A 17,511-nucleotide genomic window follows, 5' to 3' on the forward strand; every position below is an offset into this window, starting at 1 on the left:
TAAAGATGCTAGTCGGTGGGTTTTGTTCGATTTTAACAAACGAGCTCGTTCCCCCCCGTTTTCAGTCTTTATGCTACGCGAAGCTAACTAGTGGCAGGCACGAGGTTCATATTTGGAGTTCAGATATGAGAGAAGTATTGATCTTCTCGTCTAAATCTTTCCCAGCGAAGTGACTTCTTTCGCTCTAAGCAAAGACGCCCCGTTGTGGGAAAGGAAACGCGGACCGGTCTGCTGCGGTGACATCCCAACACAGTCCGCCAGCTCCGTCTCATCACTCCTGCAGCCGGAGTTATTCTACTCGCCGTGCGTGAGTTTGTGCTGTGAAATATGGCGCACTTGAGCTTCAACCGACCAAGTGAGAATGGCCTTTGTATGTCACATCTATAATGAGTGATGGGACGGCCTGGCTGTGATAAGAGCAGCCTCGCGGGGAGTGCAGGTCTCGTCTTCTTTGGCTTTTATCTGCGGTTTAAACTTTTCATGATACATTCAGGTTTTAATGAAGAAGTCAGGTTCACAGTGCAGCCAATATAAAGCAGAAAGCATACGACCTGGCTATGTTTCCACTTTTATCAGCCAGGTAATTATAACTATTGCAACAGTGAATGAGGCCACTGTAATCTGATAGTTCGGCTAATCATAGCAATAAGTCCGCATGTTACAGATGGTCTTTTAAGCATCGCCAAAATTAAATTTCTTTGCGTACAGCTCAGCATAATCTTTACTGTGTTTTCTCTTTCCGATGGACCAGGTGCTTTAAGATGGCACTCGGTTGCTACGTAATCTAGTTTTTTGGGGCTGTGCAGCAGGTGCAGTGTTTGTGTTTGTCAGGAGTGGATACTTCGCTGCAGATTGTTTGGAGTGTAAGACGACTTAACCAAAAAAACAAAAAAAACAAAAAACCAAGAGACCGCCTCACTTCGAGCACCTGGTTCATTTTCACGGGTTTAATCCTCCTGTTTTGTACGATGTGATTATGCCAGCAATCTGAGAAGTGTCAGAAGAATCGCGTATCGACCTTAACAAGGGGAGGGGTGGGATACACAAGCCTGTCCCTTGATGCACTTTTTCCTCCTTTAAACCCCCTCATTCTCAGAAACCGCTTCATCCTAAATATAAAACCACTTCGGTCGCTGCAGCCTCTTGTGAAAACGTACAATCTCTGCACCGTCTGAAACTCTCCAACCTCTTAACCCTCTGCAACTCTCCTTCTTTTCTTCCTCTTCATTATCTAAATCCTCCACATCCTCTGCAATCTCTCTAACACCTGCGCCCTCTTCCTCTTCTTCACCGTCTCATCTTCCTCTGCAACCTGTTGGTCCACGACCCTCTCCTTCTTCTCTGTGACTGCAGCAATTAAATCCTCTTGTACCAATCCCCCCCCTAAACCCCCTGAGAACCGCCTGCGATCGTCATCCCACCTAACTTGTTAGTTTAAACTAATTACGCGCTAAAACTAGTTGTCATTTGGTGATTCTTAAATTTCGCCGGGTCGTCGGGCGAGAGGAGGAAGAACGTGACGACTGCCGAGGCGATGGTGCTTGTTCAGAAGTACGCTAATTGTTGTAGCGCAAATGGTTAAACTGCACCACCGCCGCTGGTTCGTTGGCCACGACGGAAATAAATGACCATAATTACATTCAACTGCAAACATCTGTGTGCAGGAGTGGGGAGCGAGCGAGAAAGAGAAAGCACAACTCCATTAGTGTAATGCGCAGTGAAATTTCACTCATGGTGCAGAAAGTCGTTAAGTGCTCTCCATCTGTCTTTCTGAGTCGAGGAAAATTTCAGCACATTTATTATTTAAAATATCCTGGGCCTGCCATTATCAAACTCAACTTGTGAGAGCACCTTTTTGACTTTTACTCAGTCATGGCTCATTGAATTAGCGAGAACTAAATGGGCAGTTAAAACGTGTAGAATTCAAGGGAGCGACATCCGAGTCCTTCCAGCACTGTTTAAGCAGAGAAGTCGCTGTGTACTCACGTCTCTGATCTGTTCTTGCTTTGGTTCCTTATGTTCTCCAGCTGCTTGTTCTCAACTCAAATCAGTTATTAAGTTTCTGCTTGATGACTCTAAACTTATTAGATATAATACTTTTCGTGGATTCCAATCAGTCCAGCCTATCCGAGACAATCGGATATAAAACACGTAATGTATGCAAAGAACCTGATGTTTTACACATGTCGCAGCTGCAGGACAGCATGCCATGTATTCTTTTGAAATCCTGGCCAGTGGTCCGGTGCATCTGCCCAAACAGACCATGTGAGTCTTTCAGCTGCTGCCAGACACGATCCTGCCAAATAAGCCAATGTTGCTATGCAGCATGCAAAAAGGAGTTTATCCACCTTCCGGTTGCATCCCTCGACTTATTAACATTCAGCAGGGGGGCTTAAGGGTCCGTGTGATGGATGGATGTCGTTGAAGGGTCTGACAACTGATTAATGCCTTAATTATCTGCAGCGAGGACCTGCCACTCCTCCCAGAGCTGACAGAGTGAGCTGTGTGTGGCCTGACGAGTAACGCCGTGTTCGGGGCTCGCCCACCGCTATCTGCTCTGCCAGGGTCACATTCATTTTCTTCACCAAGAAAAATGTGCACGTTTAGCACTGAAAAGGTGCATAACGTTGATGAAACAGTGCAGCAGGGCGTTCGGGGATCTTTGCCACCGCAGCGACTGAGAAAGACAACTTTTCAGCCGAGCCTCCACGTGTTTGGATCCCGCTGCTTTCTGCACACAGAATTGATCTCAAGCACAACATATGATGAGAAACAAAGCTAAGCTAGCTCATTAAAAATAAAATCACTGGCTCTGACCGCACTTTGAAAATCCCAATGTGACTCTAGAAGCTGATCTGATCGTGACTTAGTAATTGGATTAGTTTCAAAAAAGGATTTGCTACTACAGAATTTCATTAGTATGACATAAAATTAAAAAAAAAAAAAAATCCTATTGTTTAGATATCAGTGGACATTAGAATTAGAAGTCAGAGATCAGTTAAAATGAATGAATTCATAATCCTCTACCAAATTATTCCATTATTATATGTATTGCAGATAAAATGATGCAACTACCTTACCATGAACAAGGCTGTGTTGCTCCACCCAGTTGTTTCAATCATAAATACACAAGATCCCATTGTTGGTGTGAAATAACAGTTCAATGCTTTTTAGATTTTTCTTTTAATAGATTTGTGCATAATTTTGCATAATTTCCTCAAAGAGAATATACATTCAATAATAATAATAAACTTGACTTGTATAGCACCTTTTATACAAGAAATGCAGCTCAAAGTGCTTTACAGCTAGAAAATTACATCCCATGTTTCACATATAAATGGAAATTTTAAAAAAGGGAATCAAATGCATAAGAACAGATAGAATGCATAAAATTAAACACAAATAGAGTTAAAATAGATAATAAAGCAATATGCATTGTTTCACTTTCCATCACAACATGCGTAAATGGTATTACTTCAAATTGTCAAATCTTGCCTTGAAAGTAACACGTGAATGTCCCAAAGGACCCGACACAGATCCTTTAAAAAAAAAAAAAAAAAGAGGTACTTGCAGTCTGATTTGAATTAATTGACACCAAAACCTCACACTTATCACGAATGTTTTCAATTAGTACTGCATTTTAGTAGTAAGATGTTCAGCCAGTCATCCACAGGATGAATATACTTCAGCTATAAATTTAGGAGCTAAAATAAGGAAATTTGAAAGTTCTACACTAAGCTGATACCTGTAAATAACTACATTGATATCTGTTGACTAGTCAGCACACAATTCAATACTAAGTATGCAAGGCCACTCGAGGGAAATCATCTCTTCGTCTGTGCTTGAGGCGTTGGTCTCCCAAGGAGACTGTGGTTAAATAAGACTGAGAGTGCCTTTATTGCCAACACAAGGTGTAAATGGGCATTCCTTGTTAGGACAGAAAGTTAGAGGCAAAGTCACTTCAATCGTACGTAGCAGCAGAACGCCATTAAGCGCACAATTACTTCTGTCTGTGTAGAGCAGAGGAAACGCAACAATGACGATTCATTCACAAACACAAACCCACATCTATGAAAGAATCTAGAAACAGCATTAGTTTCCTTAATGAGCTTATATCCAGATGGTGTGGCGTTGCAGCTTCTTCTTTTTCAGGTTTTATCATCAAAAGCAAATTAGAAGTCTTCTGTATGCAGGGGGACTGGCGCTGATGCAGTTTATGTGTTGTGTTTATCTTTTCCTGCAGGTGTGTGACTGGTGCAAACACATCCGCCACACGAAGGAGTACCTGGACTTTGGTGCTGGTGAGCGGAGGCTGCAGTTCTGCAGTGCCAAATGCCTAAACCAATATAAGATGGACATTTTCTACAAGGAGACCCAGGCCGCCCTGCCCGGTGCGCTGTGTAACCCGGGACACGGGGCCGGTGGGGAGGGTAAGCCGGAGTGCAGCGGAGGACAGCTGCTCACTCCTGAATCCTGGGGAACGCCATTAACGGACCTTCGGCGTAAAGCTCCCTCGCCGGGGGGGCTTTGCGCCGCCTCTGCTTTGGCTCCTTCCACTTCTTCTGCCACCTCACCATCAGACAATGTTGCTGTTTGCTCCCCGTCCCCCTCCTCATCCGCCAAAATCCCCACACCCAGACCCCACGAGAGCCCCACTCTTCCCCATCCGCCTGTTCCCTCTTTGCACCCACCAATGGGGCTTCCTTCGGGTAGCCCTCCCATGGTGATGACCCCCCGGGGACCCATGCCGCTGCCTCTATTCATGGAGCACCAAATGATGCAGCATATTCGTCCACCATTTCTTCGCCCCTCCGCCCACTCAGCAGGGCACAACAGCCCGCTGTCGAACCCTATGATCCCTGGTATCGGTCCACCACCTCCCTCTCGGTCCCTTGGTCCAGCATCAAGCCCCATGCACAGGCCCATGCTGTCCCCGCATGTCCACCCCTCATCCAATCCCAACCCTGGCATGATGCCCCCACACCCTGGTCTCCCCATGCCAGGCCTGCCCCCTTTCCCCCCGGTCAACATGATGCCCAACGGACACATCCCTCTACCCCCAATGATGAACTTCGGCATGCCATCCTTGGCTCCATTGGTACCCCCGCCTACCCTTTTGGTCCCTTACCCTGTCATTGTACCCCTCCCAGTCCCAATCCCGATTCCAATCCCGATCCCCTTCAACCCCAAAACGTCCAGGGACCAACCTGAGACCAGTGGCTTCTTCCGCAGCGCTCCAGAGTCCTCAGAAGCGTCAGCGTCTGGGCTCCACTCGCCCGGCTCCTCTGGAGGGGACAGAGGGGAGCAGAAGACGGAGCCAGCTGGTGGAGAGCGTGTCTCTCCTGGGCGCTCAGAGAGAGGCAGGACAGCGTTAGTGGACTTGACTGTGAAGGCAGAGGACAATTCAGGCAACCTTTATCCAGCCAGTGGCTCTGGACCGATGGACGGGGTTATTGATCTAACTGTTTCCCAAAGGTCATGCCAACAGCAGGTAATTCAGAGAATGCTACCCGGGGTGCAGGTCAAAGTAGAGGCCGAGTTCGAATCGAGGTCTCCACCAGCTGCTGGGACAGGGAGGGAAGGGAAAGGTGGTTGGGATGGAGGGGAAGGGGCTCTGCTGTCTCAGGGCCTCCTCAGTCCTGCGGAGCTGGAAGGGACCACACACCTTAACACACTGGAGTCATCCGCCCTACCTTCCAGCAACAGCAGCCCCTTCAGCAAAGCTGATCCCCCAGTGAGCCAGCTGAATTCCTGCATCTCCAACCTTACCGCACCACCTTTATCCAGCACAGTACAGACCCAGGCCCCACCCCCGCCCCAGCTCCAAACCAACCCCGCTGCCCCGTGTAATGTCATAGTCAACGGTACGGGATGGCATCCACTTCTCACTCCTGCTTTTGAATCTTGCCCCGACCGCAGAGGAGACGGGGTCGCAGGAGACGGAGAAGCGGAGGAGCAGCCAGCCAACGGCGAGCTGGAACACGAGGCGCTGAAGGAGAACAATTGCTCGGTGGGCGATCGGGAGCCGGGGAAACGGGTCTCGGCACAAGACGAGACAGTGGACACGGCGGAGGGTAAGCCGGATCCCGACTCCAACGTGGAGGAGGGCGAGCACGGCTACGCCCTGCCGCTGCTGTCGACCGGAGGCTGCGTGGTCATCCAGCCCGTGCCAAAGCCCGCCGCCGACAAGGCGGCCATCTTGTCCTGCTCCATCAGTGCACCGTTGTCGGCAGACGGGAGTCCCGAGCTGGAGCCGCCGCTGAAGAGGAGGTGTCTGCGAATTCGCAATCAAAACAAATGAGGTGGGCCCACCACGATGTCTCTGCCTTTCAGTATAAATTTACACAGATTCATTCAGTGACATTTCATAATTCGCAGCATTGTATTGTCACTCGGTTGTAATGTTTCACTCCCAAGAAGGCATCTTTGAATTATTCACTTCTAAAATAGTCTTTAATGAGTTGTTTGTGACATATTTAGTGTTTCAAGTCTGAGGAGCTCTGGCAGAAAGGTTATTATATGTTATATCAGTTTGAAATGACATAAGAAGGTTGATCACCGAATCAGAGTTTCACCAGGAGATAATTGATTCAAGGGGTGAATGCGGTGTTTCTTCATACAGACGGTGGAAGAGGTCAAACAAGCATCTGCTGAGCTAATAGCCTAAAATAATGTCAGAGTCCATTTGAAACACACATGGATGGGCACTCACAGGGAAGAGGCTATAAAAGGGTTTGTGAACCTGGAGGGAACATGAAGCCATTTGTGAAAAGATGAGATATAGAAGTACGACTAAAAGGTGGCGTTGATACATCCAGGGCAGGCGGGTGGTCTCCAGGAGCGTCTTCACGAAAGATGGAAGCAGATTGCGGTTATGTAAGAAATAATTTTTTTACAGCATATCTCGTAATTATGAGATCTTTTAAGTGAAGGTGTAGCCAGTCGGCACTAATGTTGACTATTACAGTAAATTTAGTCCAATTTGTTTTTCTTCCTTGAATGCACTGCTTTAGAACCGCTTTAAGACTCGATATCAGATAAACAAATGGCTTAAATACAAATGTCAACAAACTAGATGTTGTATTTGTGCAGTCTTTGTTGTTATGATTTTTTATGACTTTCTTGCTCGACCATGTGTTTAACCAACACTTTAATTTACCAAAGACATATTTCCACCTGAGCTTGCTCTCATTTTCTAGGAAGGTAAACTGGCAGTTCACCTCCACGAGCTCCAGAATGGAAATGGGAAATCTCTCATGTCAAAGGGTTTATTCAGCACATTAATACTAAATTTAATGATGCACTCCTTGAGTTATTAATTAAATGAAATTGTATTCAAGAGCAATTGAAGACCAATTCAGGTTGTGGTAACACGAGGCGGGCGCTCTGAATAAGATTAATTAGGAACCACAAAAGATGGAAATCCAGCCCGGTGCACCGTTGGCATCGCTAAAAGCAGAGCAACAGCTGAAGTGAACCGAAGTGATGTAACCTTCAGGTACCATTCACTATTTATCATTATTGGTATGGGCAAGGGCAAAATGTCAAATGCTGCGTCTCACCTTTCTCACTCGCCTGTGATATCGCAAGGCATTCATTATGAAATATGTAAAACATTATGTAAAATGTATGTGACCGGAGAAGCAGATGCTGAATATTTCATTCTTTATTTGCCCAAAAGTGTCCTCGAGCTGATACTGATTGTGAGTACCAGAGAGAATAAACCCCAAATTAGGAAGCGCTTGCCAAAAAGCTGCATGTTCTTTAATTGGATCCACGGTGGTTTGAACAACAAAACCTTTTCTTCCTCTCAACTGAACAAACACTTTTCCCCCCACTTACCTTCAAATCAAAGGTGGAGCTGCCGGCTGGAGTTCCTGCATCAACTTTATAGCCAAAGCAGCTCTGACTCAGTCTCCTTCTCCTCCCACTCTGTTTCACAGATGGATGCTCTGAGGACCGCAGTGCCATCAACGACACTCACTTGTCCACCCTCCCACCCCCACCCCACTTCCAAATCCAACCACTCCCAACTACACCACTCTACACGTGTACACACACACACACACACACACACACACACACACACACACACACACACACACACACACACACACACACACACACACACACACACACACACACACACACTGTTCTCACCCATCGTCCAGTCTACCAGCACCACAAACCGCCTTCGACGACTGACGAGAGTCCGAGTGAACATGATGATGTGTATCACAGCAGAGCGGACGGGACTCCTACTGTCTGTGTGACAGACTGGATGTTTGTGGCCAGCAAAGACCGCTTGACCTTTGAACTGAGGACAGTTTATTCCTGGAACAGGAGGACTTCACCCCGCTGCTTCTCTCCTCGTTCAGAGACCGTCAGCCCACACTGCCCCCGTAGACTTTATCCACCCTCCTCTATTGAACAACAACCTTCTTTATCGTCTTTCACTACTACTGCGGTGTCTGATATTCAACGCTGACGCTGCTCGGAAATTAGCGAAGGAGCCCCCAAAAGAGAGGTTTCATCCCTCAGTTAAAAGCTTTTAGTGCCACACCACAGGTACGAAATCGCTCCTCCTGTAAGTGTTATTTTTTTTTCTTATTTGTCACTAACTGATTCCACAAAGTTTAGATTGTAGAGCTACAAAGCTGGCAAAAAAAAAAAAAAAAAAAAAAAAGTCTTCTTGGCCTTTGCTTGTTCACAACCAGCAAAAAAAATAAATAAAAATCTACTTGCCAACGTGACACCAAGTGTTCTGGGGGATTGCAGCGGGTGGGAAGTCGAACAAGCATAAATCCAGCTGATGTAATTTGACCGAAAGGCAATGTAGAGATATCTTTCAGTCAGAGGCTGGAAAACCGTCCTTGGACTTAAAAATCACCCTCAGTGGTATTGTGAGTTATTCCTACCGAATCAGCAACAAACTGGAGTTAATGTTAACCTTCACCAGCAAGTAGAGACGTGTGGGTGGAATCATGCAATCTCTGCCATTTTCCTTTGGCATCTACTGGTTTGCTCTCAAAATTCCACTGAATTTGAGAAACATTGCTACACAAGACTGACACCAAGTTGTCCTGATAATCATTCCTGTTATTGACATTTTGAGAACCCGAGGTGGGGGAGGAGGGGGGGGGGGCATGAGCCATGACACATGCTAGTAACAGTAACACAGGTCCCTGCTGTTTGAGAGCATTTCAAGGCTTACTGCACCACCAAAAGAGCTGCAGCGGCATGGCAGCGTGGAAACTCTGCCAACCTGCAGCGGGTACTCGCTACCGCAGACTGGTACTTCATCTTTTCTATAATACATTAGCAGTGATGTTCCTGTCATGGGTTAGTTTGAGACTGACTGCGCTGAGAGGGCGGGTGGGGGGGAGGGAAGGGGGGGGGTGGGAAGAGGGAAGCCGGCTATTTCATAAATTATTATTTTGGGACCTGGAGGGAAACTGCTGAAGTAACACAGCCGGAAATATTTCAACACACTGGAAAACAAATTCATTCTGGCTGTAATTTGAAAACACGTTGTCCAATAATCCTGCCAATTTACTTCATTTTTTTTCTGTTGCCAATTTCATCTGTTTTAAGCCAATTTATAGAGTCAGTGTTGTCCTTGACTCAATGTCACGCTCTGTGTACAGCCTTTAGAGCAGGGCAAGTAAATGCAACACAACTGTCACCTGTCCAGTTTGATGTGATCCGGTTACACTGCGGCTTAAGCCTGTGAGCTGGGACGCTCTCGGACAAAGCCAGCATTTAGTTCACGCTCCTATGGAGGAGGTACATTGTACCAGTGTGAGACAAGGTGTTATCATATGCCAAAGGCCTCTGGTGTGTTGAAACACAACATGTCCCTGTCGTTTTCAGAGGAAATGGGATCTTTAAACTGAAGATTTGACCGGATAATTTATAGTTGCCAAAATAACAAGCACTTATCTTACAAAAAAAAAAGAAAGAAAGGAAGAAACCGGAAAAAGTACTGAAAGTGAATGTCAGAAGCAGTATTGTTGTTAACACTTTATGATATGTCACAATAAATAGAGGGGAACACAGTTCTGGTTAAAAAAAAAAAAAAAAAAAAAAAGACAACTAAACATCACATTTAATGTCTACACTGTTTTTAAATCCTGTTTGTCCTGCAGCCTTTTGCTTTATTGCCTTCTGTCATGGTCGGACACTGAGTGATTCCCACTGTGTCCAAATGAGGCCCAACGTTTATTTAAACACTTATTCACGAATCACAAAGCGTTACATACTCATGTCACACACAAACTGCACATAAAAGAATATGTAACGTTGTGTACATGTTTGTGTGTGAGGCCGGTGCAAGCAGAGAGCACAGCTGATATCACAGAGCATTGACTCGGAGTAAAAAGTGTGCAACTCTAGCTGTTGCCTGTTAGTCAGGCATTTAGACTTAGCTTGCCAAGGCCCAGCTTTGGTGTCACCTTAAGCATTTCCTTGCCCCCGCTTCAAGCAAAGTCAGTGAAAACAGGCTTTTTAAGTCTCTTGTCTGCCTTTTGTATTCATCTTTAGACAAAAAGATATTCAAATATCCATATGCTCAGCATTTGCTAAATTCTAGTTTATGTTAACAGAATAGAACATATTCTTCTTATTTTAGCTGTTTTATGAGCTGCTATATTCAAAAATGTTGATTTTTCTCTCTTTCCTTCCTTGTGAAAGCACAAAAACCAGGGCTGATGTAATTTTAAAAACTGGATGCTGCAGTCGTGCAGCTACAAAACACAATCTTGGCCCGTTGTTGGTTAAAAAATAATTTATTGAGAAAGGTGATGGAGATGATGGTGCTGTGGTTGAGGATGAGACCAGCGGTGCAGGCTGGTGAGAAAGCGGAGGCTTGAGCCACAGAGGAGGGAGAAGGAAGTACAGCGAGGGGTGCGGAGGCTGTGATGTGGCAGGGTGGCAGCGGCAGAGATGGGTGTTGGTAGACGGCCGGATTAAGGTGTGAAGCTGCTCTGACACCATATACACACACACACACACACACACACATGCTGTGTTCAAAATGACATATTTCCCTCAGTACACTAACAAATATGGCTCTTACATGTCAGGACTCTTACTTGTGTAGTGCAGGAAGTTTGACAGGGTCGTGTAGTTTTAAATCTAGCATGTGAACACATCACCCGCCAAAATATCTGCAGCTTTAATGATTTTACCCAGAAATCAACATGTTTTCGTGCCCTCTGTTCAACACACTGAATAAACACACGGGTTCTTCTGTCCAGCAGCAGCAGTGGAAAAGAAACACTTTTGTGAGGTGTTCAGGAACAGCTGCAGCTTCTTCAGACGCCTTAATTTTAAAATTCTTTACGTCAGAAGTCCCGCCCCTTCCTGTACGTAGCCAAGATGGCGACCGTTTAGGGTGGAAAGTGTCCAGCTTTTCAACATTTCTTTTTTTTGGACCGTTTTCAATGCATCATTCTGGTACTTGTAGTGAACTGCAGGTTCCTGTACTTGCATGCACTCAAAATAGTGAGAGTCAGGACACAAAAATACGTTATTTGGAACACAGCACTACTTCCACTCAGACAATCACAGACAGGCAGAGAACCACTGAGGCAGTGACAACAGGTCAGGGAGACGCAGAAAGAGGTGTGGAGGGAGAGGCAGATGTGACAGTATGGACAGATGTGAGTTATTCTGTATCTCGCTGCAGATTATCATTTTAAATTTCCTCTCCAGAGAACAAATGCTAATCGTCTTGGTGACCTTTCCCTGACCTTTCTGCTGGCGCCACCAAGAGGCCACATTTTTTATTTTAGTCCGACTAGTCACTGACCTCCCCAATTTTTTTCTAAGTAGGTCATCATCTTAACCAGAAGTTCACACTGATTAAAAACATTGAGAGGGTTTGATTTTGATGAGGAACAAACCACATTGTTACGTCTGTTTTTCCTCCTGCTTGACACCCTTACACACACACACACACACACACACACACACACACACACACACACACACACACACACACACACACACACACACACACACACACACACACACATACAGACACACACAGACTACAACAACATGTCCAGTTATGTGTGATCCTAATCTGCACCATACAAGCGGTACACTGTCCGTGCCTGAGACAGATACCGGCGATATGAAAGCCTGACTCTCATGTGGAAACCTTGGACCACTGAATGAGTCTTTGAGATGGCTACCAGACTCGTGACAAATCTCCCAGCATTCCTCCTTTTTTGATGATGGACTACAGGCCTGGTCAGCAGCCTGAATTATGCAATGACAACTAACTCCAAACCTAAAAGCAGCAAGTGGTCCACCGACAAAATAAAACATGATAGGACTTCATGTTACTTTTCAAAAACAACAGAGAAGTTGCCTTAACTCTTTGCTTGTATAATCTCTACAGTTAAGACAATGATGCTCGCTTGTAAAGAAGACTCTCCCTTCTTTGTACAAAAAGAAATATACCAGAAACAACGACTTTGTTATCTTGCTAGTGTCAATGTATAGACGATCAGCTTTTTTCTGTAACTTGTATGGACCGTCACATTTTTGCTAAGAAAAACCCTCCTCCCCAGTTCCTTCTTCCTAAACATCCGATCTGTTCAACGTTTTAACTCGTGGTGGACTGTCAATCTTTTTGTGTACATTTTATAGTATTATTTATTGTTGACAAGTTTTGCATTTGCAAATAATAATAATAAAAAAAAGTGAAGGTGGTTTGACCTGAGCATTCGATTCCAATGTAAATGCCCGGTGAACAGTGAAATGCTTTTTTAATTATTAAAATGGAGAAAACAGTGATATGAGGAGGTCTTTTTATTATGACGTTGTAACATGTACATAACATGTGGCCAAAAATTGCTTTGGAAAAATAATCATTTTTTGTGTTGTAACAGTATTTGTTTTATTCAGTGAATTGCCCATGACGACAAATAAATAAGAGGCTCACACAACTGTGTTTCAGACGGGTCATCATCTGTTCAACTACATCTCTGTGTATACAAACATCCTACACACATACAGCTCAGACAACATGTTAGTTTTACAAGAGACAACATGAAACTATAGAAACTACTGACTTTCTTTCGGCATTATTTAGGTGTTGACATGATTCACCTCTTCATCACACGTCGCCCAGAATCAGTGGAAACCTGTGAAAATCCCAATCAATAAGTTTATATTTGGATTTCAGAGGTGTCCCATTGTTCATTGTCATAATTTCCTACAGTAAAACCTTTCATATACACACAGAAAAGGCTGTGCAGCTCAATGTTTCAGGAAAAAGTGTCAACCTTGTGCAAATTACATCTCTAATAATGCTTCTTCTCCCATATTTTCTCTCTTTGTATGAAGTTCAAGACCACATGAAGAAGCTAGATGTGAAAGATTGTGTCCATATTGCATTTTAATGCTGGGAATCAATGATACTCTACTATAAACTTGGTACATACACCCATTTTAGAATTCAGTGGTTAGTAAGCAACAAATACTCAGCAATTAAAAAACAACAACAACAACAACAACTTGCCTCTGAAAACAAGAATGCCATCTTACATGTCAGTCAAATAAAATCATGGTTACAGTCGTGATGAAATGTATTTAATAATTAATGCAAAAGTAATAACGTGTTAAAACACATTATAGAATATTAAATCATCCATCACCAGCCAGGCTTTGGTTATATTATTTAATTATTCATGGTCAATATAGGGTCAGTTGAACAAAAAAAAGAGTAAGTGCACCAAGAATTAGTTGAGTAATTACTGACAATTAGCCCAAAACAGATGCTATGAATTAAGCAATACGTTTGTTATTGGACCAATAAAAGATAGCAAATTGTTGTTTGATAAATCATGTAAATAAATCACCAGAAGACATAAAGCACTGATGATGAGATATTACCCGTTTCAGTAACTTTTTTTTTTTTCAAATTATTCCGTCTGTTATGATCTCATTTGTAAATTTGTTTAATTGCAGTGCTCTCAGATAAGAACTGTGGATTTGATGGTCTGTAGTGCCCTCTTATGGTTTCTGAAGGTAGTGTCTCTCTCCTCAGCAGGGAGGTGATGGGATGAAGGCTTGATTTCAGGGGAGAAATAAGAGTGGTGGATACAGTTTAATGAACGCTCAATAAAATGCATCCAACACAACAGGTGTGTTTGATTGATTTTATTTATTTTTTCATTTGTGAGTCAGTTATATACTGTGTTGAGTTGATTAAAATACTCATATTATATCACCATCTATACAGGCTGGGGCAAAAATAACCCTGCACCTTACAAAGTAAATAACATTTTATAGCTTTATTATAGATTATTGCACTGCATAATACTCTCAGGTGTCCCTCGTATTTTTTGCAACACTTATGTAATAAATACAGACAAAATATTATCTATATACCATCATATCAGGTAAATACTACATACATATTATATAAAGTACACATTATATTTGGGATTGAACCACAAATCCTGGACTTTTCCATCATTGTCTTGGGTGTTTTCACAGTTTAAATAAGGCAAGTACTAATTATACATGGTTATAAAATGGTCCTGTATTAACAGACCCGTCTCAGAGAAAACCGTTTGACATGTCACATAATACAAACAAATAATAAAATGAATAATAAATTCCAGTTGCTGTTTAGCTTCAGGTGACTCACTGTCACACTGTTTTGGCTTCATTGGAACGAAGCCATTTTAATATTCGTAACAACTTTGCTTTATCAGTCAAAATATCTGCACTAAGCGACACAGTAGCCGAACACATACAGAGGCACTGGAAATGGGAATTGAGCTGGTCGGACCCACAAATTGAAACCTGTTCAAATTTAAACACGTAATCTGATTAATTTATTACCCTGATCAATTCACAAGTGTCAAATTTACTGATCATTGTCTCAGACTTGTGAAGCTTGTTGTTCCTCTATGACCTCTGACTGCTGCTGTGGACTCATTCGGTTTATAAGCACCGTGACATCGTGTCAAACAATCATACAGCCTTGTGTGGTCACGCATATCCTCAATTCATCAAAAATAACAGGAGGTAGTGATTATTATGGGCAAATAAATCATTATTAGATATCATTGTTATTATTGGTTGCCACCATCTTTTAGTTTCCCTGTCCAATATATCAACTGAGACAAAAACACTGACTTTGTGTTTGTTACAGACATAAACAGGTGAATACGGTCCAATGTAAATGTACTGATATTTTCTACAACTAAAGGCTGACATGGTTTCTGTATTATAGCATAACATCCAACTCGAACCTGATGAGCTCATTCATAGTTCATCAGCCTTTGTCCAAACGTTTACTCTCTAGTAAAGTTATGATTCACTGAGATCCACAAAGGGTGATAAATGTCCTCAGCAGCTGTTCACTGAGCTATTTCAGACTGCATTTCCCAGAAATTACCTGTTTAATAAATAGTCTGCTGCTGTGAGGGCTTTTTCCTTGGAACATTTTTGTCTCTGTAGGTGGCGCATGAGTGTTCATCTCTTCCAGCGCCTATTGGCTGTTCCTCCACATGCAAAATAACAGCTCCAAATAAAGAAATTGGACAAGTGCATCACTTCCTGTTCACGATGCCAGACTTTTCCCAGGAAATAGCATTCACGCACCTGCTTTGTATTGAATAACTCATGTAAAGGGCGACAAGTTGAATGACTGATGTGGAATAGTAGGTGACCATTAGCTTTGAGCATCATGAAGGTACTTTGAATGTTTTTTTTTTTAATTGGCTGAAAAAAAATAGACAAACATACGGTGGTGAAGGAAGTATTCAGATCAAGTAAAAGTACCAATAGGCTTAAAGAAATATGAAAATACTCCTGTATGGAAAATAACATAGGTACCTGAGTGAAATATATGTATATATAAGCAATGGTTTGATCCCTCTGACTGATATATCACGATGGATGACATCATTAGATTAGTAATACAGAAGCATCTGTGATTAAAGCAGCATTTTACTGTTGTAGCTGTTGCAGGGGACGCCAGTTAAAACTGCATTACATCATACATATATACATATATACATATATATATATATATATGGAGGCACAGCAGATAAATCTGAAGTGTCATCAGATGATTACTGGGAGAAGAAAGAAGAAAAGTTTCTGACACACAAATTTGTTTTCAGTTTTCTGACTCTAATCTTTGATTTATGGTGAAATACCGGATCAAACACGCTGCTGTTGGTGAGACACCCGAAATACAACACCTAATCTTCAACGGCGTTGTATTTAAAAAGCTTTGGTATATTATCCATTACGCCAAATTATCTGAAAAGTAACTCAAGTTGTTGAATAAAAGCGATCGAGGAGAGAGTTAATTTCCTCTGAAACGTAGTGCAGTGGAATTACAAATTATAGTACCTGGAAAGTTTGACTAAAGTAAGAGTTAAGCAAACGTGCTTCGTCAGGTTCCACCACTGTAAACACATCATGAAAGGTTTTCGTCCCCGCCTGAATAGAGGTGTTCATTTATTAAGTCTGGTATAACTAAGGGACCAACCTGGGTGCATGGGAACTGCCGCAGGTAAAAGATGATCAGGTAAATCGTGTAAATACGTGGCCTAACTGTTTCAGAAATACAAACAAGCAGGATTTATTTTTTAAATTTATTTTTATTAGTCAATCAAGTGCAGAACTTTCCACCAAATCTGGTGGACATGTTGACCTCCTGTCTGAACAGCTGATTATAATTTGGTGCATTTTTAGCCAGGATTATGACGTTTAAAAAGCTGGAAAACAAAAAAAAAACCCAGTTAAGTTAAAACAGCCAATCAGGTGACTGTTTGCTTTGCCTTGAACCCAGTTGCAGTTAATGATTATAATATATTCCAGTAAAAAAACAACAACAACAACCAGCCTGCAGACTGAGAGGCATTCTGGGTAACCGAGTCCTCGGTGTGGTTGATGGTTGATGTCAGGGGGGAGGAGACGCTCTCCAGCCTCCGGGTGTGTGTGTGTGTGTGTGTCGGTGAAGAGGTGTCCGCTGCCAGAGGACTTTTCTCCGCGAAGAAAACTTTATTTTTTATTTTTTTTTAATTTATTTTTTTTGTTCCGCGACTCCGCACCGGAAACGAGGAGGACGAAGACGAGGAGGACAGATGCGAAAAATGCGAGAAGAAATCCAGGAAGCGAGCGAGTGCTTATTAAAAACTCAGCGCGGGAGAACAGACTTTATCGCCCTTTCAGGTGACTTGTGGCAGCACCGGGGATAAAAAAACAAACAAACAAAACAACAACAACAACAACAAAAACGACGGTTCTGCGAGGGGGGGCTGCAAACGTTGTTGAATGGGGTGAAAACGAAGCGGAATTTTTTTTTTCTCCTCCTCCTCCTCCTCCTCCTCAACAACAACAACAACAACAACAACAAAACAACAACGCTCGAGTCCAAAGCGTTTCCAAAGCGTCCAAAGCGCGCAGGGGGAAGGGGAGGAGAGGCGGTGGTGGTGGTGGTGGTGGTGGTGGTGGGGGGGGGGGACGAAG

The 17,511-nt window shown here is 43.3% G+C and overlaps 1 protein-coding gene across 1 annotated transcript in view; it reads left to right on the forward strand.

The window, feature by feature from the left end:
* Nucleotides 1-9,366, forward strand: part of sobpa (sine oculis binding protein homolog (Drosophila) a) — a 41,630-nt gene extending 32,264 nt beyond the window's left edge. Inside the window, exons 7-8 of the mRNA XM_069723904.1 lie at nt 4,244-6,302; nt 7,944-9,366. Of these exons, the coding sequence (XP_069580005.1) occupies nt 4,244-6,301 (2,058 nt within the window). The 3' untranslated portion in view covers nt 6,302; nt 7,944-9,366. The remainder of the gene's footprint in view (nt 1-4,243; nt 6,303-7,943) is intronic.
* Nucleotides 9,367-17,511: the final 8,145 nt, after the last annotated feature.

Source organism: Brachyistius frenatus, unplaced genomic scaffold (genome assembly GCF_029030835.1).
Source record: "Brachyistius frenatus isolate BFR_SWC_R1_liver_20210118 unplaced genomic scaffold, ASM2903083v1 Contig_350, whole genome shotgun sequence".
Lineage (NCBI taxonomy): Eukaryota > Metazoa > Chordata > Actinopteri > Embiotocidae > Brachyistius > Brachyistius frenatus.